The sequence below is a fragment of the Anguilla anguilla genome, chromosome 2 (genome assembly GCF_013347855.1).
Source record: "Anguilla anguilla isolate fAngAng1 chromosome 2, fAngAng1.pri, whole genome shotgun sequence".
NCBI lineage: Eukaryota > Metazoa > Chordata > Actinopteri > Anguilliformes > Anguillidae > Anguilla > Anguilla anguilla.
In genome coordinates this window covers 15,146,413-15,169,267 of record NC_049202.1, presented here as the reverse complement: position 1 = coordinate 15,169,267, position 22,855 = coordinate 15,146,413, and the positions used below count along the sequence as shown (strand labels likewise).

At 46.1% G+C, this 22,855-nt stretch overlaps 2 protein-coding genes across 8 annotated transcripts in view; one reads left to right on the top strand and one right to left on the bottom strand.

The window, feature by feature from the left end:
• dock1 (dedicator of cytokinesis 1) overlaps positions 1-22,855 on the bottom strand; it is a 233,935-nt gene that overhangs the window by 98,062 nt on the left and 113,018 nt on the right. For all 6 annotated transcript variants that reach the window (XM_035405183.1, XM_035405185.1, XM_035405186.1 and 3 more), the window contains one exon: positions 226-327. In XM_035405183.1, coding sequence (XP_035261074.1) covers positions 226-327 — 102 coding nt within the window. The remainder of the gene's footprint in view (positions 1-225; positions 328-22,855) is intronic.
• Positions 17,415-22,855, top strand: part of LOC118220845 (inhibitory synaptic factor 2A) — a 29,354-nt gene continuing 23,913 nt past the window's right edge. For both annotated transcript variants that reach the window (XR_004764019.1, XM_035405190.1), the window contains exon 1: positions 17,415-17,686. The gene's annotated coding sequence lies outside the window, so the exon portion shown is untranslated. The remainder of the gene's footprint in view (positions 17,687-22,855) is intronic.

Here is a 22,855-nt window from a genome sequence, read left to right as displayed (position 1 = left end):
TGGCCTCTGTGATTCTGGCTGCTGGGGAGGAATCTTTTCCTGTGCTGTTGACAGTGAGCGAGAAGCTGGGCACCGGAGAGGGGGGCAGGGAGACGGAAGGCCGGCACTCTGAAGACGAGGCGCGGCTTTTCTGCCAGCGGGGCTCACTCCATTAAGCCCGTCTCCGGTGGGGACGGGGACGGGGGGGGGACGGGGGGGGCAGTAACGGAGCGCGGCCACACTCACCACCACGTCCGATCTCATCTTGCCGAAGGTGTTGATCAAGTGGGCGTAGTGGTACTCCTCCATCTGTCTCAGGGTGGCTGTCATGCTGGCGACGAAGCTGCCCTGCGCGGGAGAGGAGAGAGGGAGAGACAACACCGTCACACGAACCGCTAACTCAATCTCCCGTCCGCGGGTCGGGGGGGGGGGGGGGACCTGTTGGAGCAGATGGCACGGAGGGCAGTTAGGAGCATTAGCAATATCAACACAATCGGGTCAGCGGACGGAGGGTGGGGGGGTGGAGGTTAATAAGACTCTCTCCGCAGTCTCGTTAACCCCCTTTCTGCGGCCGGTGCCAGCTGAAGCCCTTTTGGGGACGGACCCCAGCTGGACCGGCACCAGAGCCGCCAGCTTCACCTTGTCAATTAAAAACAAGGGGACATCAATCTGCGGGCGCGCCGCCGCGGTGGCGATTGATAGCGTGCCGCGGCTTCGCTCCTGCAGACGCCGGCCAGCTCAGACCGGCACAATTAATGGCGGGAAAAGAGCTGGCACCGAGGCGCGGGAGGCCGAGTTTGAGCCGCCGCCAGCGGTGTGTGACCGATACCGGTAAAACGGTTCGCGGTCTGGGGACAAAACGCCCACAAAAAATGTCATCTTCAGGTTCAGGAAGGAAGAGCACGTTACAAATCTGGCAGAGCAGCAAAATAAGCGCGCTATAAAAAATTAATTACAAATAAAGACTAATCCAAGCAAGATAAGACCTGTTTTATGGTACAGAGTGGGTCCACGGCCTAAGAGTGAGGAGTAGAGTCAAGCGGGGTCAGAAATGACCGTTGGAAATCATGCCACCGTGGAGGAATAAAAAAAATAAAAATAAAAAATGCGTTCAGATTTTTCTCCCTCTGCAAACAGAAGGGAAGCTGGACCTATTCACTTTCTAAGCCAGGAGGATTCACAAATAATCTGTCAAAGATGAATAAATAAGACAAGCGGAATAGGGGAGGTAAATCCATTGACGACAGCCAATAAAAACTAATCAAGCATAATCAGGTCTAATGAACACTTTAAATTAGCAGGCTACTTAGCTTCCCTCTGAAGGCAGGTGTTGATTTATCAAAGACTTTTAAATCCATTTCATTGACATGCTCAACAAATACAAAAAGGTCAGAAGACTAAAAAAAGTTTCAAGTAAATTTACTAACTGTTAAATTAAAAATCCACCGAGTGCTAAATAGGATGAGCGTTCATTCAAATGAAATGGCCCTGAACTTTGATAAGCCATAAAGGACACAAATGTTTCATCAGAAAATAATTTTGTTTTTTTAAAATGCCTTGGAAACATGAGAAGAATGTAATGCCCATGCAGGACAGCACAAGGGTGAACTCGGCTCACGAACGCTGACGTGGCGATTCTCAGAGGGAGGCTCTGTGGATTGAGAAATCACGGGCGAATTCGCCATTGCCACGCTTCGTAAAACACCACGCGAACGAACGGCGTGCCTCGAGAAACAACGTGATTCAGCAATGAGTGTCATAATCACTACACGAAAATAAGATGTGTGTTGCCACGCAGATATGCTGAGGTAAATTCTGCAGCATTACTGTTTCCGTACAGCTATTCTGTTGCACAGCAGTTAACCGACAGTGTGAGAGGGGTGTGCGGGGGAAGGGCACAAAAACATTCCGTTTACTTTCTTGGAAACTACAAAAACACCTACACCACCGGATTATAGAATTTTGTGGCCATTCCTGTTGCATTCAATGGAGACATGACAAGAATTCTAGAAAATACTATGAGATGGGAACAAGCTAAATCAGAAACTGATTAAAGTGTAAAAGTAGGGACGTTTTTGAAGGCAGCAGTAAAGAAGATCAGACACAGCATGCATTGTTTACAATTCCATATACACTGTGTAATATACCACATTATCTCACATACTCACCATGCAGATAGGACAGAAAAAAATAAATGCTGCTGCAATTTTCTGAAGTAATACTGAAAGAATGTTGTAGGGAATTCTAAAATGGCTGTGCCTCTGCATGAAATTCAACCAACAGCTAACATTCTGATTATTTTGAAATGGGCAATGAAACATTTGCAATTTTTACCTCTTAATTATCAACACAAAGTGTTAAAAATTAGTGCCAAATGTGTTAAGGGTAAAAATGCAGGCACCACTGATTTTCTTAATGCACATATTTGAGAGACACACTTTGCTGTGCAGCTAAAATCTTTAATTGTACCTGTTTTACAATGGAACAGTGGCCATTTGTTCTTCATGGCCATTTCCATATTTGATATTCTGAAAGTATCTATGGTAGGTGTAATTAACAATGACCTGTTACATCTCAAGGCTGAGCCAAAATACAGCTGTCTATACACTTCAAGTGCACTCTCTCTGCTGCTCTGGGCTACCCCACAGATACAGTATCTGGCACAATGCTCTCTCATTTCAGAGTGCAGACAGATCCAGGGATAAAAATAAAACCATGTCTTCATGAACTTTTCTGTTCCTCACAAAGACCAGCGCTTCTCCAATCGACTGTGACAAGAGCAATTTCCTAAAGAAATGTCGCACTGTACTTACTCATTAGGGTACATTATTTATCAGCAACAGTGAAGGAATAAAAAGCACAATTAATGCTAGTAAGTTTAATGACGAAAAATGCGGTGTTGGGTCGCCGACAAGGAACAGAAGCCAAGCAAAATAATCTACAAAAAGCTTGAAAAGAAAACTTCTCTCTTCTTACCCTTTTCTCCTCTTAGACACCCCGAAAGTGGGTCAAACATAGCAGTACATGTCTCAACCTTTGAGCACGGGCCATTAAATTTTTATTTTCCTTCACATTACTTTTTTCCTGCAAATTATACCCTCCTCTCTCACTCTCACACCGCTTCTCCTCAAGTTCCTGGTATACAAAAGAAATACTGAATTTCCTTGGGGGTGATTTTTCAGAGACAAAGCATCTTGTTGCTTGGCTCACCGAAGATGCCTTGAGACATGGCGTACAAGACAATATTTTTTCTTTAAATAAATAAATAAATACATTAACATGCCAAAAGCAAAGGAGAGAACCTGTTGCAGCTAAATGCCACAACTTCAGAAACCATCACAATGCTGTGACTCTGCCTAACTCCCTTTCTTCCACAAAAATATAGCAACTTTCCACACACCTGATTCATACTATTAAGGCGAAGAAATTGCATCACCTACCAAACACGCAACTCAATTCAATAGCATCACAATGATAATTCACTGTTTAATTTAAATAATATGGCCAACAGTGCCAGTTTTAAAAGTGTTACATGTGATTAGCCTTTATGCATACAGTTAGAATGACAAGGAAGGAAAGTTATGCAAATAAAACGAATAAGTCATTTTGGCAAAAAAAACTTATGAATAAGTTATTGGGTCTCCTGGTGAAATCGTTTTGTGTCTTCAGTCCTGTCGGATCACGGCAGTCATCAGTCAAACAGTATGAGGGACCAAGGAGTTTGGTATGCTCCACGCAAAAACGCCACGGCTATGGAATTCAAATCACCGTGTCTCCAGGACCGAACGTTCATTTTCTCGCGACGCAGAGAATCCCAGGCCGGGATTTGACTTCACAAAGGAAACGTATGCTGGTCGTGAGCCAAGCTATTAAAATCCCATCTGGTTAACACTTTAACAAGACACACGACATTCAAAGCCAGTTCCTGGTGCGCTATCAGACACAGCCATCGCTCAGGGGTGCTCTGAAGGAGAAGCAGAAGGTGAAGCCTCATTTTCCGTTTCACAAAGAAACTGGTTCCGTTTGTAATCAAGATGGCGGACCCCATTTACAATGACAGTTCCATCTTGTGACTGCTCATCAAAGGGCAGCCTGCCTCTCTGGTTCAGCAAAAGAGTTCTTATCTCATTCTTGTCCTTCACTTATTTTTACCCAAGAAGCCATCAGAATCTGGCCTTTTGGTTTATGGATCCTGGTACAGAGAATGCAGTGCTCTATAAAGTATACCATGCCAGGCATTACACTTTTATAGAGCATCTTGCTTCTCAACCTGCAGTATATCTCTGACCGTGAAGAAAACCATTCTTGCTTTAAAAACTGTGTCTAAGCTCACACAAACACACAAGCAAGACTAACCGGGGTTACTCTTACATACACAAGCAGGACTAAATAAGACTGCTATTACAAAAGTGTGAGTGCGAATAAATGAGTTGCAACAACTGCTACACATTACATATTAGCCACCAGACAAGTTTAAAAAAAACAAACAAACCAGCAAAGAAATATAACTTCTTAAGCACTGGAAGTAAAAAAGAAAAGAAACAACAAGATAGAAAATAAAATTGCTTTTAAAGGTCTTTGAAAAATATTTTTTTTCATTTTTATAGTCGTAAACTATGTCATGCATACAGAACTGTGGTTTGCTATGCAGTGCAAATGAATTGTATTAAAAACCCATCCACACTGTATCAAAACCTGCAAATCTGACTCCAGCCCAGCTGTTAAAAGTTCCACCGACATATTTAAAAAGTGTGCAGTGATTTCTTTTTTATGATTCTAGACTTTAAGAAACACGCGTAAGCATTTATTTTTGGGTCGATACCTATGGGGGGGGGGGGGGGGGGGGGGGGGATTTTTCAAGGAAATGGCCATAAATAACCTGCCATAACAATGTTTACGATACTGTGCAGTAGCAACATATATTTCCTTAAATATCCATTCTAAAAATGCACACTGAGGATAAACAACTCCATCCCTGTTAAGAAGGCACTTGTTATTTTGTTGGATAATTCAATGATGATAAGCAATAATGGTATTTAGAACCAAACAGTTTCTCCCTGCTGAAAATGACACTTGTGTAGAAACACCCAATCAACGACAAATGTGTGACAAAAACATGAAAATCTTTCATGACTACAGAAAGCATAACTTTGCATACAATCTAAGTGCTTTCCTTCACGTCAATTTCGAAGGAGGAAAAACAGTGCGGTTGTCATGAACACAACTCTCTGCCCCAAGGTTTACTGAACATCATGCCAGAAACAAAAGAATGTCACTTGGACTTTTAAAAACCAAAATGAAATTTTGACAAAAGAAAAAAAATAATTGTAAATTGGTTAAATATTACCTGTGGCACGTGCCACTGCAGCGATACGATTTATACCAATTACGGCGAGCCTGATTAGAAAGCAGAGTGCAAATGACTGCTGCTTAATGTTCTTCTCTGTGAACAACGAGCCCAATTACCGAACAGCTCCGCAGATAAACATGGTTAGTTAAAAGAGCTAGGGAAAAAAAATCACAGCACGGCTAAGACAAAACACTACATAATGTCATGTTTCCTTATAGCATAAATGCTCATTTGGATAATGCCAGTCAATGTGCAGTTACCGAAGCAACTGAAAAGTCATTAACCCAAAGATGTCAAATGATATGCTAAAAGTTTAATTCCCTGGAACTTTTTTTCTTACTGCTTGTGTAGGCTAATGGAAGCATTAACATTTCAATATTTAAAATGGTGAAACTTTCAATTATATTAAAACAATATGAAAACATTCTATTTACCCATGGTTCACTGTATCTGGGATTGTTGTCAGGGCTGGAACACAAACTGACCAATCGGAACAATGGACCGGACTTCCGTATCATAATGCAGAGTGCATCATCTGACACAAGTGCAAAAGTATAAAAGACCCCTGAGAAGTTTTTCAATATCTGAAGGTCACCTGACCGCCACTGGCCGAGCTGCCAACCGAAACCCCCCCCCCCCCCCCCCCCCCCCCCCCGCCAACCATGAAATATGTTTGGCCTCTCGTTTCCAAATCAGCGCCACCATTTCTATCTTTCCCCATTTAACACATTAGGCCCGGACCGGCAGGAGCGATCCTTAAGATTCCAAACAGGAGTAATTGTTGTTTTACCAAGCGTGCCCATTAATGGGGGAGAATGATCCATTAGGGCAAATTAAATGCGGGTGATATGCTTCCGTGATCGTTTCTCCACTCGATGTTTATGCAGCATGGCGATTGTGCCTTCCTGAGCAGAACTAAGACATTTTAATAGACAGCACTGATATCACAGCCTCAAAGAAACAAAAAACAGTCTGTAACACTGTCTGTAACAGTGATACCAAATATTTTATCCAGCCCCGAAAGCTTATCTGAAAGAAGATAAAGGCAAATCCAAATAAAAAGGCATAAGGATGAGGGGAATGTTGATTATGGGAGGTGGTTTACACAGTAGGGTTATTTATTTATTTATTTTCAATACAATTTCTGAGAAAGGGACCCCATTACAGAATGCGCTCTCAAATCCGCCTCTTCCAGGAGCCCGTACCCAATCTCGGGGTTGACTGGGGCTTGGTTGGTAGATTAGTTCCATTACGGGGCCTCGAAAATTTCAACATCATCATCATCATCAAAAAAAAAAAAAATAGGCCCTTCCTCCCCAGGGCGCCAAACCGAGTCAAAGGGACCCTCCCTGGAGATTCGGAAGCTCACGTCCCGCTCCCGCTCCTCCCTTCATCTTTAAACACAGTCTTACAGCGAGAGCCGACAAACTAGCGTGAGCCCTGAAGGGGCGGCTTCCTCCGCCATATATCCGCGCTGTTCCGAGGCAGGTTTCCATGGACACCCTGTTTTTTAAAGGGCTGGAACAAATAAAACAGACTTACGACACGCACTTTGCGTTAAGCCCTCATTCCGCGTTTACGGCTGCCCATCAATCCCGGCTTGCTTACAGCTGGCGGAGGCTCGGCTGACTCGGCAGGTAGACGTCTCGGCGAAATTACAATTTGTCGAATATCTAGATGAGGTGTGTTATATATCGCTTTAATTGCCTGGTGAAATGTATTAATAAAACAGCACTTCCGAGCAAAGTGATATTGATGTATAGGATCACTGAATAATATGTGAAATACGAATGCATATATGCTTGCTGTGAAAAGAAGAAAAGTCGTGTAGGCTGAACTTTATTATTAATAATAATAATAATAATAATAATAATAATAATAATAATCATATAATAACATAGAATACTTAGAAAGCTACACCACCATCCAAGCAGTGTATCATCCTCAACTACCAATAATGTAACCAAGGTTTACACAGATGGGAAAGGTGAGAACATCGGGTCCAAACGTACTCCACAGCATACAGATATACTTGGGCGTTTCATCCTGTGTGTTTGTGAGATAAATGCACCTTTCATTCAATAAAGATGAATGCCTCTGCGAAACATGGTTACGTAGCCCCATATCCCCATAATTTGATAAAATACACAGAACATCACATTACACAACAGATAACCCACTTTCTTCTGTCTCCGAGGACATGCATTGAATTACTTATAGAGAACTCAGTTCAAGGTGGAACCACTCCTGCTAACAGTCCAACCAGGTACAAAAAAGGAGGACTTACAATTTTACAATGCACCACATTACATCTCAAACTGAAGCCCTGCCCTTCTAAAGATACTCCCTTTTTCAAGGACAAATTTCACCACATTTTAGATATGACCTGCATAAACCTCATTTCATAAATATGGAGGAAACACTTACGAATACGCAGTTTAACAGATGAACGTGCCTGAACCCTCTCCAATCTTGGCATGCTGGCATTGCCTAGTCACTGACGGTGGCCCCTATTCAATGTTATATTTTCCTTTAGAAATCAACCATGAAATCAACCCTTACACCATAATTCAGTGAAAATGTCCAATAGCACATACGTATTAAGGGTACAATGGTTATAACGAGATAAGCTTCTCAAATCACGTATTGACGCTGCCTCAGTTTCATTATCAGAAAAGAATGCTGATGTGAGGATTTTATTACATTGTAGCCACACCAGTGACCGGGCGTTCCTTTTAGAAACCCAGGGGGGGGAATGGGAGTTCATCACTTTGAAGGCATTAAAGAATTGTTGACAGTGACGGATTCTGTTCTGACCCCTGTCAGTAGCTTCTCCAGAGAAAGGGTCTTAGTGTTTTCATTACATTACTGCCGAGACCTTGTTCAGAATGCTGAACGGAGAGCGGAGGGATGAGAGGGTGAGAGAAGAGGAGTCAGGTGCAAAAGAGCAGAGGTTCCAGCTCACTGCGTGAGCGTTAGCTCCGACCGTCTCCCACTGCTATATGTTAGCCATTCATTTGCAACCAAACGCTAACAGGCGATGGGAATTTACAATGGCAAAATATCATCACAAGCCATTCGCAACTGCACCCTACGTCAATTTAAAAGGACATAAGACAAACATTTTTATGCGTGCGAACATTCAAAGCAGGAACGCTCACCGCTTACAATTAAAACTAATGATATTATTGTATGCTTAAAGCTAAACCGACTGATTGCAATGCCCCTTATTAAAAGGGAAAATGCAATAGAGCTGAATATTTAAGTCGGTAGTGTTACAGTGTCAATTTGCACAATGAAACAGAGGCTTAAAAGATACAATTAAAAGGATGCCAAAAACCAACAAAGCATTTAAATTTTAAAAATCCAATTGGTTGCACTAAAAAATAAATAATAAAGTGAAATCTAAACTGAACAGGAATTAATGGGCCATGTCAATTTCAGATGTGAAACAGGACGTGATACAGTGAGTTGTACTGTCATGTTTTGCCGTTAGGAGCAGGAAATTTGATATGGTTTGGATGAAGACTTTAAATAAAATTTAAAAAAATCTGTAAGATGAAGGATTCTCTAAAACCAAGAGGATGCAATTCTCTAAAACCAAGCACTGCAATTATTCAGGGCAATGTACAGCACCTTTTTATAAAGAAAAATATATTTCTTTTATTTTCTATTAATATTTAGATCAGTGATTTGAAAACCAATTAATATCAGCAGTGAGACCATTTCTATCATGTTCAAAACTTGAAGCTCCATTCAGTACCTAAGACAAATATGTGACTACTTAAGAGGAAGGATGGAGCATTAGCCTGTCTTTCTGCGGGCCAGACAATTTGTCTTACTTAACAGCGCGCAAGACTAAAATTAATGTTTGCTCACGGGGCCGTCAAACGAGACAAACAAAGAATGTCACATTTTTGTGCTTTTTTTAATCAGACCGACCGCAGGCAAGGAAGAGGTTGAGCGAGGCGAGGGCCTTCCCCTGGGTCGCGGACGCAGGGTACGCCGGAGCGAGTGGCCGTGGGCCATGTGACACGCCGGTCTCCGTGGAGACGGCGGCTCCGCCGAGAACGCCTCGTTCGCGGCCTCGGCCTGCAGCTTTTTCAAAGAAAAGCCATTTCGACCGAGAGACCGCGGGCTTCCCTGACACTGCTCCTTGAATTCTGATTGCCTGCGCACTGCGTGACCTCTGACCTGGAAGTGAGCAAACCCATCTCAGCAGTGAGTATTGCCATGACAAAACAGGCCTGGCTCACCAAGGTCTTTTAATCATTTTTTTTTTTTTTTTTTTTTGCCCGATTTGTATCCAAATTTATATACAGAACATGTTTTTAGATTGAAAAAAATGTCTAATACCCTCAGGCAATCTATACAAAACAATCCTAATTCTCATTTGATTATAATTTCATGAGCAAAAAGATGAATATAGTGCCATACTATACAGTACTGCATATTTCAGTGGTGTGAAAATGGAAATGCTCTTTAAAAAAAATAATTGTAGAAACCCTGTAATCTAAATCTAAAATGCAGTTCTTCCCCAAGTCATGCACAATTGAAGCAAAAAGTCATATTCTTTCGAATATACACTATGTGTATTTAATGGGGAAAAGCTGTGTGTGCAGGATCGATAAAATAACAATACTGGCAATCCTTAAATCAGCTGAATGTTACAAACACTAATATTTTATCACTTAACTGAATATGTTGTATATATTTACTACTGCATAAAGGTACAACACAAAGCATTTAAATCAGTGCAATCAGTACCTCATCCAGCGGGCCACCTATTCTTTAAAGTCGAGCACCTAAACCAATCTGAGGAGGAGGACTCCTCATGGCCAAGCGGCTCAGCCAATCAGAGGCCAAGGAGCAGAGCGTTTGTTGAGCAGGGAGACCCGACCTACGTCCGGATTCCCACAATGCACTTGTGCGCCTCGCGTCCCGCTATTCCAGTTTGAAATTAATAACACGTTCAGCTGCAATGAAACTGCAAAGAGACAGAAACAGCAACGCTTCTACGCGCAGAAAGGTTCTCCCGCGATTAACGGGGTCGGTCTTCCGTGACCTAACATCGGCCGAAGCAGGCCTTTCACCAAACGCAGCGTGCCTTAATTGCCATTTTCATGTTTGTCACTCACAGAACCAAACTCCATCTGCCACCTCTTCGATGCCTTCGGGACATCATTAAGACCATTCAATAAAACAACTATTAAATCTGCTTATACAGCTACACACCGGCCAATATAAATGCGCAATTTACGGAATATGGCGGGTTATTTCCAGATCTTAATCACCAGCGCGTGAGCTAGGGAGACGTTATCTCATGATATTTTTTTTTTTTAAACTCATCATTTTATTGCAAAATGATTACCAAAGATGACAAAAGCCTGGTACAATTACGAAGAACAGAGATGTGGATGGTAATTACAGATTAAGTAGTCTGATTAATGGGGTTTGCTTCTGTTGGTGCTGTGACAGCATGGTAACAGGTGCTACAGTATGTATATCTTCTGTGAAGATGTTCATTCTGAAGCCTACAGACAGTGCTGAAACAGCTCTGTAGCCTCTGTTGCCTGGGAATGTCATCTAGAGAAAAATATTTCCCTAAAGGCATCAAATTCTTCCAGTAACACTGACTGGCAGGTTTAGCTTTCTAGCGATTTGACGCGTTCCGACATGCTAAAATGTGCGTAACAACATAGCGGGCGAGGCAGCTTGATGCAGCTCGCTTGCTCAAACCGCTAATTCGCCGGCATTTATTCAGAACGCGACGCAATGAAAATTTCGTAAGTCTTCCTCCATTGCACTGGCATGCCAGCAACTGAGATGTTTCAGAAGAGAAATCAAACGAGCCCAAAAGGTTACGCACGTCTTCGTGAGACAAACCAAAAACTTCTGTCAATAAAAATCAAGAAAGAAGGCGGGAGAAGTGGGACGCCAGATCGAAGTTCACACAATCCGCAGAACGAGCGGTCTCGACCGAGAAACGCGCCGCGTTCCTGCAAAATGAATCTTATCAAAGCCGTCATTCTCAGCAGTGAAATTACAGACAGCCGAGGAGCTGGCCTCCTGACGCTGGGCACCGTCCGCTGTGTCGTAAGTGTCTTACAGACGTCTAATTACACTTTAGTCTCTGAGCCCTGGCTACACTGGGAGATAAAGCTTCAAAGGCAGCAGGGAGAGGAGGGATACTGTGAGGGTGAAGCCTAGCGCATAGTTTTGCCTCTGGAACAGAGATTACTGCTTTGAAGTGCTTCCATGGAGCAGGTACGGTGGCCTAATAATGCCCTTAACAGAAGAGATACTTGGCTTTAGCCCGCATTCAAACGCCTCGCTGACTGAAGCGTAAGGTGCGCTTTTTCACATAATCAGCCGTTTAAGGGACGCTTGGCTCTGGTTTAAGAGAGGTCAAAGGTCAATGCTGAAACATCCTGTTCACTGACACATCAGCAGGGCGGTGGTGATTGATACACCGCTGTTACATCCCCCCACAGACCACTCGTCTGTAAAACGGCTATAGAGATTTCGCGCCTTGGGGTTAAGTGCACTCATAACCGGGAGGCTGTAGTTTCTATTCCCAAGTGAGGTATGCTGGACAAGAAAACCCAAAAAATTTGCTAGTGCTGATACTACCCTGTCAATAGAGGATCATGGGTTTAAATACCACCTGCTGAGTAAAGCCAAACAATTAGCAAGTGGGAAAACTCTCTGCGGTATTTAGCTTAACCAGAGGGTACAGTACTACATGTTCCCTGTCCTATGGCAATAAGCCATAAGAATAAAAAGCCTAGGATACAATCTGGATTTTTTTTAAAATCAGGCTCATTAAAAAAATGCTATCAGTATCAACAGCGACCAGTGGCTCAATCATAGTGGCTCAATTTAAATGTACGGTACCAATAATATGTAATATGTGTATACATGAAGTAATACATTTACACATTTATACACATCTCAGAAGGTATCAACAATATCTGAATGACATAAAAAATACTGGAGTGACAGTAAAAGCTACAACATATACATGTACTCATATATTAAAACATTTGTTGTAACACATTTATAACAATTATAGGGAAGGAGGGAAGCCGAAATATGACATTATTCCTAGCTTGTTCTTTTCTCTGCATGGTAGTGAAATGAACAACAGAACGCAAATTACCTGAAAAGCATATAAACATCTTGCTAGCTTTTATCTATGACTTCAGCCAAGTGTGATTATAATACAAAAGCATCCAGGCTGGCTCCATAAATAATAATTGAATAATAAGCAGCGTAAAGGTAAGAAAAACATCATTTCAGAGAACGCCTGTCGGCTCAATGATTTAAAAAGACAGAAAAATAAAAAGGAGGCAACAAAGTGCTGCAATTTCCACCTGCAGTGCCAGTTATCGGTGAATAACCCACGCATTCATCTACGCACGCTTTTACTCACACACACCATCACACGAGCACACTCCCAGATCAACACACACACACAGACACACCAGCACACTCCCAGATCAACACACACACACACACACACACAGACACACCAGCACACTCCCAGATCAACACACACACACACACACACACACAGACACACGAGCACACTCCCAGATCAACACACGCACACTCACACAGACACACAAGCGCACTCCCAGATCAACACACACACACACACACACACACAGACACACAAGCACACTCCCAGATCAACACACACACACACACACACACACAAGCACACTCCCAGATCAACACACACACAAACAGACAAGCACACTCCAAGATCAACACACACACAAGCACATTCCCAGATCAACTCACACACACATCCATGCTCTGACACACTTTCACACTCTCTCTCACTCCGAGGCAAACAAACACGAACGTAAGCACACAACGCGACGCCTCCGCGCTCTCAAACTGAAACGCGCGGCTGTTTCGAAAGGCGGGGGCAGCGCCGCTTCAGACGTCTGAAACGGGGGGCCCCCGGTCTCCCGTCCGCCGCGCCCAAAATCCCGCTTATCCGCGGCCTTTAGGGTTCGCACCAGCCGCGGACCGGTGTTCTGTCAAATTGGCTTTTTACGCTCAGATAAGCCCGAGAAAGCCAGAGAGGGGCTTAAACAATCACCGCTCAGCCAGTTCACCGCAGGGCGGCTACCCCGCTCCAGAACCGGCACGCTGAGCCAAAGTGGAACGCGGCTAGACTGACGACCTGTTCCCAGCACGTCGGCAAGCACCAAGGCGGAAGACGCATCACGACCGCCGCCTTAATTGAAATCTAAAGCCGTTAATTTTTGCACGGTGGTGCAATTTAATTACCCTGATTAGATGGTGACCTATCGTTGTGTTTTTTTTTTCCATTGCGTAAACGCTCCCTGGAGCTGCGTCCAAAACGAATACGAAACACCGCTGAACACGGCGATTCGGGATACGGCACAGCAGCGTTCCTCCACGCCTCTTAATACACTCTGGGACACATCCTCACATCCCATTTACTCAAAGCATTACACCTCTATTAATACAACTGGAGAGACGGCATCAATTATTCAGAAAAGAGGAAATAGATTTTAAGGCCGAAAGTACATGGTTTCGGCGTAGGAGCGCTCCCGGTTTGCGATAGCGCGCTTCGCCATTGGCGACGGACGGAGGGCTGCGTTGCTGGGGCCGTCCGGCTCGGGGACTCCGGACGGGGAAAACGAGACGCGGGGACGGCGGAAGCCAAAGGTGACCGATAATGGAGGGTTTTTTTTTAGCGAACCGAGCCTCGTTCGAGCGCCGAGAGAGCCGATTCGGCGAGGGGGCCTGGCTGCGCTTTACGGTCTCGTTTTCCGCGGCGGGGCCGCCAAGAGAGGCTCAATCGACAGAGGGGATTCTGAGTCGCCTGCTCCACATAAACAAGACGCTCGGAGCGTGCAGCAGACCGGGGGGGAGGGGGGGGGGGGGGGGGGAGAGAGAGAGAGGGGAAAAGGGAAAGCCAGCATGCGGAAAACTACTGCTGAGCTGTGAAGAGAGGCAATTCACTCTGTTAATAGAGCCTGGAGATCACAGGGCTAAAAGCAATGATCATGACAACCGCACTACAAACAGATGAGTAATAACAGCAATAATCACAATACGCTTACTGCCGTTACTAATAATATTAATATAATAACAGAGATAACACCTAAAATAATACATGATATTAACATCAAAAATATTACTAGTGCTACTAGTACTGCTGCTAAGAAGAACGTTATCTCACGTTGTTATCATGTTATCTTATGTTAAAATAATAATTATTCTTAGTTGTATTTCTTTTTCCCAAGTGGCTCTGTGCACAGGGTGCAAACTGCTGGGTCACCAAAAAAAGGCAAATTAACTGAAATGTGCTTAAATAGCAGAGACCAGCAGGGGCACTGTCGCGCTGGAGAGGGCAATCAATGCCAGAACATTTCAGCTCCAGCCCTTATGAGCCATTACAGACAAGAGAAAGCCAGGAAAGCTTCTTCACAAACATCATATTTTAAAACAAGATATATGTACACATATATGTCTGCAAAAAGATAACAATTTTTTTAGCTTAGATACACCATTCAAATGACTGTATGAGCAAATTCCCCAGAAAGAAATGCACTGTTACCACCCTCGGCACCACGGGGAGCCCCAAGTGCAATTTTGGACCTCACAAGAAGTGTGTGTTCGTGTGTGTGTGTGTATGCATGCGTGTGTATATGTGCATGTGTATAGCGTTCCTGGATGCATTACAAAACGTACATCACAATAAAAGCTGCAATATTTCGTTACATTTTACAGAAGACAGACAGTGACCCATTACTCTTTCCCCACTGACACTTCCTCAGACTGAAATACGTGTTTGTTCTGCTGTTGTGGACATGAATGGGAAAATGAATGCACTTTGGGAGACTGCAGTTTCAGTAAGCTGAACAGGTATTCTTTCTGTTCAATCTAGCTTGAACGATCTGTGTGTTTTACAATACGGACCAAGGACAAAACAGGGGGAAAAAAGAGGGAAAACTTTAATTTAAGAAGCTCCGGCAAGCTTGCTTACGCAAGCAAAGCTCTATAGTTTGCAATAACTACAATCATCCGCTCCCTAGTTCATTAGAGACCCAATTACTGCACTGTAATACTGGAGCAGCAGCACCACTGCTTCCAGAACCACAGAACAGAACACTGGAGCACTCTGGGTCTGAGGCCTCTGATTTACCTGGAGACACTCCGTCTGCTCCCGAACCGGACGGCCGCCTCTCCCCACAACGGGAGCGAAAGGCAGGCTGCCCCAGAGCCACGGGCGTCCGCAGACGCACGCTCTCTTACAGTCACGCTCAGGCCTCATTTCCGTACTGGCAAAAGTACTCGATTATGGACCAGAAAGTATTTCAGAAAACAAATGGGAGGAAATTAGTTTTTAGCAACGCCGTGGAATATTTGGACAGATTATAGCAAATATGGAATTCCTTCCAAATCAGACTGCATTAAAAATAACAGAAGAAAAACAAAAAGAGCTAAGTTTGGTATCTGCACAGCAGGAGGTTCGCGTTCTCTGATATGAATGTCAATACGCAAGCCGCTTTTGTATTATTTATAGGCAGCGACAGCAAAGAGGCTTGTGTCAGTGTTTGCTCACAGCTTGCTTTGAGCTCTCCCTGTGATTGGCTGATCGGGTTTCCCAGAATACCGAGGTCTCTCGATAGATAATGAATACAGACCCGAGAAAAATACCACCACATTAGCAGTGCTCATCTGACCTATGGAACAGTGCAGGCGCAGTGCTACTTAAAGAGCTGCTGTACACATGGCCAGAAGGACCAACACTGGAAGAAAAAAATATATCCATAAAACAGGGTCCGGGGACAGCCCACGGAGCGGTCTTTGGGGGCAGGTGCATCTTATGCAGGGGCGTAGAGACGATTCCGAAAACAGGGCTGGAACGCGTTTCGCGGTCACTCGTTTCCAGGCGACACCCCGTTAATGTCAGCGAATTCATTACGGCTCCGAGCGCAGATATCGCCGCGCCGCGCGTCCGATGATGTTCTCCGGCGCTACACGTGTCATTCGCCCGGCTGGGCGAGGCGCGGTTCAATTAGGCGCCGACACTCAGTTGGAGGGGGGGGGGGGGGGGCGGCCGCCGCTCCGGTCCCGCGAACGCCGCTAACTAGACGCTGACGGACAGGCTGAAAGGATGCATCGCGAAAAAATAAATTAAACTTAAACATGAAACCACAAGTTGGTGAGGGGGGAGGGAGGTTTTTTTTTTTGTTTTTGAGTAGGGTACCATGTCGTAACTAGTTCTGCAGAGATGCACCTGCCCGATGAGACATCCAGAGTGGTGGGGGGGGTGGGGTGGGGGTGGGAGCAGGGCAGGAAACGTCCAAAGCGGAAGACCTGCAGCACACACTGTCTGCAAACATTATTCTCTTTTCCCTTCTCTCCCTCTCACTCACTCTCTCACTCTCTCTCTCTCTCTCTCCCCCCTCTCCACCTCGCTCTCACACACACACAAACATTCACAGACACGCACACACACCCACACACGTGCGCAAAGCACAAGAAGAATAAGGTGGTACCAATCCAATGAAATAAACACAGCAGTTTATTATTCCTCTGCTTTTCTCTGAATGATTTCCAGCCCCCTTGTTTATATAACATCGCTCTGGCAACGAGGTATCGGAGGATACTGCTTCAGCTGACAAGATAAGGAGGTCTTCACTGTTGAGTACACCAGCTGTAGCAGCTACGTGCGTTGGACTTTCCCCGGCAGCACCCCCCCTCCTCCCTCCCCCTCTCCCTCTCCCTCCATCCCTCCCTCCTCTCACCCCTCCCCCCGCCACCCCCGTTCCCTCCCACTCGCTCTACGTCCCTCCCTCGCGCAAACACACGCGCACACACACACACACACGCGCGCTCTCTCCGCTCTCACACACCGGGACTGCAGCAGCAGCGGGATGGAGAGATCGTGCGTGCGCGCCTGCCGTCGGAGCGGACCGGAGCTGTGATTGCGTCTCTCTCTCGCTCTCTCGCCCGCTCTCTCCGAGAGGAGCCGGAGTGAGAGGGGTGGGGAGGGAGGGAGGGAGAGGGAGGGAGGGAGGGGGGGTGGAGGGGGTGAGGAGGAGAGAGGAGAGGAGAGAGCCTCAACCTCTCGGCGCTCAGTGGAATCTCTCTCGCCCGTCCGTGCCGGAGCCGCCCGATGCGCGGCCACCGCTACAGCCGCTGCCCCCCGTCGCCTGCCGCCGCCGCCGCCGCCATGTCTCCGCCACGGAACGTCCCCCTCCTCGGGCTGAGCCCTCGAACCCGCTGAATCGGACATGCACCGGCATCGCTCGGGATCTCTGCCGTCTCGTCCTTTCAGTCACTGATCCGCTCCTCAAGGTAAGTCACTTTTTTTTTTTGGGCTCCCGCTTTATATGCAACTCCGGTCTTGATCGGGGCGATCCCGGTTTCGGCTTCGGTACCGGCGACCGGACCGAGACCCCTCGGGTGGTACGGGCTGCGGGTTCTGCTGTAGGGGGGGAGGGGGGGGGGGGGCAGGGAGCGTGCTCACTTTGGTGGCTTTGATGAATTGAGGAAGTGTCACGTATCCCTCCCTGCTGGAGGGGGTGGGCTTTGCCGTGGTCGGTTGTCTGTCAGGTGCGTCAAACGCTTTCGCCTCTTTTCGTTGACGTCTCGTAATGGTCGCGCCCGCGCGGCAAGTTTGGCCAAAGAGCGACGGCAAGTGGGAAAAAGTTGACGCAAATTAGCCGATGCGGTCTCCTCCGGTTCTCGCGGCCGAGCCGTGGTCGCAGAGACGCGGCGCGCCGTCCCGTTAATTACACGTTTATTACGCGTTAGTTATGCGGTTGTTGCGGCGTCCGCGTCTGTTGCGTTTTTCGGTGTGGTCACGAAGTCCGCGGCCGTCGTCTGTGAAACTGACGTGATGCTGCATTTCTGAAGTGCTGAAGACTGGGGACCGTGCAGACGCATTCAGAGCCTTATCCAATCAAACGGAAACAGAACAAATGGAAATAATAGTGATGCAGCAGTTTGTATTCATGGCATAAACACGGAGAGGCTCGTCAGTCACAGGCACAAGGCACAAGGCAATACTAATCGTGAGTTAAATTATAAGGAGAGGAGAGAGAGATGCATTCGATGGAGGGAGCTCCTTAGAACTGGAGTAATGAGGAGTAACGGCATGTGTGAACCTCTCTATTCATGTCGGGGGCTCTGAGGGTGAGAAACTCCCCTCTAACAGCCTGCCCACACACACACACACACACAAATATGCGCAGGCACATACACAAACACACACATGCACATACACACACAAAAACACACGCACACACAAATACACAGAAACGCACACACTAACACACACACACACAAACGCAGAAACACACACACACACACAAATGCAGAAACACATACACACACAAACACATACACACGCACACAAACACACACACAAACACGCACACATACGTACTGAGATGGACTGAAGTCCAGAAGGAATGCAGTCTTCCATATCAATCCTTTGCTAAACTTGTTTTTGTGAATTCATTGTGAGCAACAGTGTGGAAAAGAAAAGCTCAGACAGACTGTATCCATAGCGTTGCCCACTGTGGATCTGTTGTCACTGTACTGGGATCAGTAGCCAACGCACCACACATCTTTACTGGTGCCACCTGAACAGCCTTCTTTATCGACAGAAATGCTGTTCTCAAGCAGCATGAACACAGGGAAAAACACTGACAAAGACAGAGTGAGACGAAAAAAGGAGAGACAGAAAGAGAAAAAGGGGAGCTGAAGAGAAAGAGAACAAGAGTAAGAGAGACATTAGCACGGAGAAAGAGTCTGAGTTATGACAGAGATGGACGGACAGAGAGGCAGAGAAAGGGAGGGAGAGGGAGAGAGAGAGAGAGAAAAAGAGAGGGACGTGCAGATGAACCGATAGAAGCTAAAACGGAGAGACAGTCAGGAAACCGACCGAGGGGCAAAGAGAGAGAGAGAGAGAGACAGATGGATTGAAAGACAAAGTAAAAAAAAAAAGAAAAGAGAGAGAGAGACGGAGAGCAGTAAAGCGGGAAGAGGAAACGGTGCGTGCGGCACACCAGACGCGTCGGCCGAGCGGCGGGAGCGTGAGCAGCCTGAGGATGGCGAGGGGCGGCCCGCGTCCGGAACGGGAAGCCGCCAAAAGCGCCGCGCTCCGGGTGACAAACGGAAGGCCGTCTTCCGGGCGGCGCGCGGGCGAGGCCGCTCGTCCGTCCGAAAAACAAACGGCCCGCCCGCCAAGGTGCGACCGCTTCCTCGCCGCCGCCAGATGTGGCCTCTCAGGGGCTAATGGGATTATTTATTAAGGCCGCCGGGCCTTGGTGGATGGCTGCGGGCGCGACTGGCGGCGGGCGTGACGGGTGGCGGGCGTGACGGGCGGGGGGCGGATGGGGCGCCCCTTACCGCCGCGGCCTTCCTCCGCGCGGCACCTCCAGTGGCCGGAGACCGGCAGGGGAGGTCGGAGATAAGCCGCTTGACCGTTTGACCGCGTGACCTCCGACCCCACGCAGGGGGTTCGAGTCGACCCACGAGCCGGCCGTCGGACCCGCGGGCGAAACCCGGCGGCTATTTGAAAACAAATGTCGAAAGTTAAACCGAACGTTCCCGAGACTCGTTCCAGAGGTACGTAGTTTCCCCGGGGGGCCCATCCGAGGGCCCCTCAATGGCGAGAGAGAGGACGCTGCACCGCGCGGAGGCCTGGGGGACGCGGACGCCGCGTAACCGGGGCCGGCGCCGCCCGCCACGCCCATCAAAAGTCGCGTCCTCGCTGGGCCCTTCGCACACGAAACGTGCCATCAAAGAATCAATGGTGGGCGGAATCGATCTCAGGCGTTCCTCAGGCGTTCCGCGTGACTCCCTGGGCGCAAGCAGCATTACGCACACTCCCCCCGGAGTGGGAGTGACCGCCGCCTCCCTGAGCGAGAAGCGGACGGCAGAAGCGGAGTCCTCTCTCATTACGCGTCCTCTCTGAGAGCACTCCGGCCTAATGACGCCCGGGGAACGGCCTCCCGCGCTAGACATCAATCTGGTGAGGACGGCGGTCGTTCAGTGCATCTTCCCAGCAATTTGGATGCGAGGGCTTCATTATGTCGCGCGGCTGCTCGTCCGGGATGGCTTACACGGTCACGTGGCTCATTTGCAGAGCCGGGGCTTTGTGCTAAGCGCCCCTCGGCTACTGTAGCATTTGTTCCCGTAAACCGCAGAGCGAAGGATCCTGGCACCGCGCTACCTTATTATCCCAGAAACGTTCGCAGCCAACTGTCAAGACTACAATGACTCACGCAGCGCGCGCGTCTATATCGAGCCACGGTGCCAGAAAACAAGAGAGGATCTTCCAATAACACCTCTGAAATACTTCACAACGGCCGGCTCATCTTCAAAGCTGCAATACCACATTGATGTGTCATACAAGTTTCTGATTCACATAAAAAAATGTGCGTGTATTGTGTGAGTATGAATGAATGTATGTATGTGCATATAGAAAAAAAACACATTCACATTCAAAAATGAATAATCTGTGGCCAATAGAATTCCATGTGGATATTCGTAAGAGAGAGAGACATAACCCCCAGTTGGTTCCCATTCTTCTTGCTTTGATTCATTCTAGTCAATAAGTAAATGTAGACTTATTCCCCCTCAAAAGACTCATTACTGATGATAGTACATTAATAACAGACGTAATGGAAAAAAAGACCATGACGCAGAGCTGTGTGTGAAAAGGAATGGGTCGTGAGGGAAAAGTGCTTTGTCATTAAAATGGAGGACAGCGCTGTCACATCACAAACATCTAAAAAGCCCCCTCGGTACAGAACTTTCCAGACCCTGTCCAATAACACATTTCTGCTGCTCAGTAGATAAAAGCTATCAAATTCTCTTCAGAACGCATCATAATGCACCAGTCGTCTCAGCAAATCAGCCACCAGTCCTCTTTGTGTGTGTTAGATCAATGGAGAAATGTATATGTGTTTCACAACTTGAGCTTTGCCTTCAAACATTTTATGACAAAGCTATCTCACTGGTTTAGAGTTACAATAAAAAAGTAACAAAAGAAAAAAGTTATGGTGCATTTTCTCTGAAATGTAAGCTACTAAAAAAGGATTAGGGATAAGGTCTAAAATATTATTTTAATAAAACTCAATTATCAATGTATACTTCATATGCATTGTTTGCGCAATGACTTCCCATTTAGAAACAATTATGAAGGCTATCATGAATTATTACCGAATTGACACCATAGACCAACGGGAAAATGCATATATATATAATTAAGGGAGGGGGAGTCATCTTAGAAATGGAAAGTAACATAAGTATAAATGATCCATCATTAAGCAATAACAGCTAGAGAAGCAATCCCTGGAAGCCTTGTAAAATGAATGTATGTATGTCAAAGGGCCACATCTTATGGCATTAGTGTGCCATTAACTGGCGAAGGATTTACTCTGCTTACTGCCATGTTAATGCGCCATCACCCACACACCGAGGCAAGAAAATCACTCATTCTGTCAATCATCCTTCAGTACACACACACACACACACACACACACACACAAATCTCCAAGTACGCGAGCACAGTGCTGTGAAGCAGTATTTGTCCCCTTCCTGATTTCCTCCATTATTCGTCACACTGAATGGTTTCAGATCTTTAGAAAAAAATGTCATATGAGACAAAGGAAAAGAGAAAATTCGAAAACACTTTTAAAATATTATTTCACTTATTTAATTTCATATCACTTTTGTGAGAAAGTAATTGCCCCTTTAAAGTTAATAACTGGTTGCACCACCTTTAGTAGCAATAACTGCATCTAAAAGCTTCCTATAATTTGGTATCAGTCATTCACATCACTGTGGAGGTATTTTAGCCTACTCTTCTATGCAAAGCTAATTCAGACAGCCACTCCAAAACTTCTTTTCAGTCTTTTAGATGTGGACTTGCTTTTGAGTTTTGGATCTCTGTTTGGCTGCATAACCCAAGTTCGATTCAGCTTCAGCTCACGGAGAGATGACCTGACATTCTCCTTAAAAATTTTCTGGTACAATGCAGAATTCATGGTTCTTTCAATAATGGCAATTTGTTCAGGTCCTGAGTTGGCAAAGCATCCCCACACCATCACACTACCACCAATGTCTGACTGTTGGTATGATGTTCTTACTGAAATGCTGTATTTGCTTTATGCCTGACATAATGAGACCTGTGGAATCCAAAAAGTTCAGACTTTGACTCATCTGTCCATAGAACATTATCACAAAAGGTTTGGGGATCATCCAGATGCTTCTTTGCAAGTGTGAGGCATTGTGAGCATTGACGTTTCTCTTGGTTAGCAGTGGTTTCTGCCTTGCTACTCTCACAAGGATCCAATTTTTGCACACTCTTTATTATTGTGCAGTCAAGAAAACTGATTGGAATGAGTTGTCGCTGCACCATTAGAGAAAGTTTGGAAGGCCGGCCACTCTTGGGAAGATTCACCACTGAATCAAGTGTTCTTCATTTGGAGACAATGGCTCTCGCTGTGG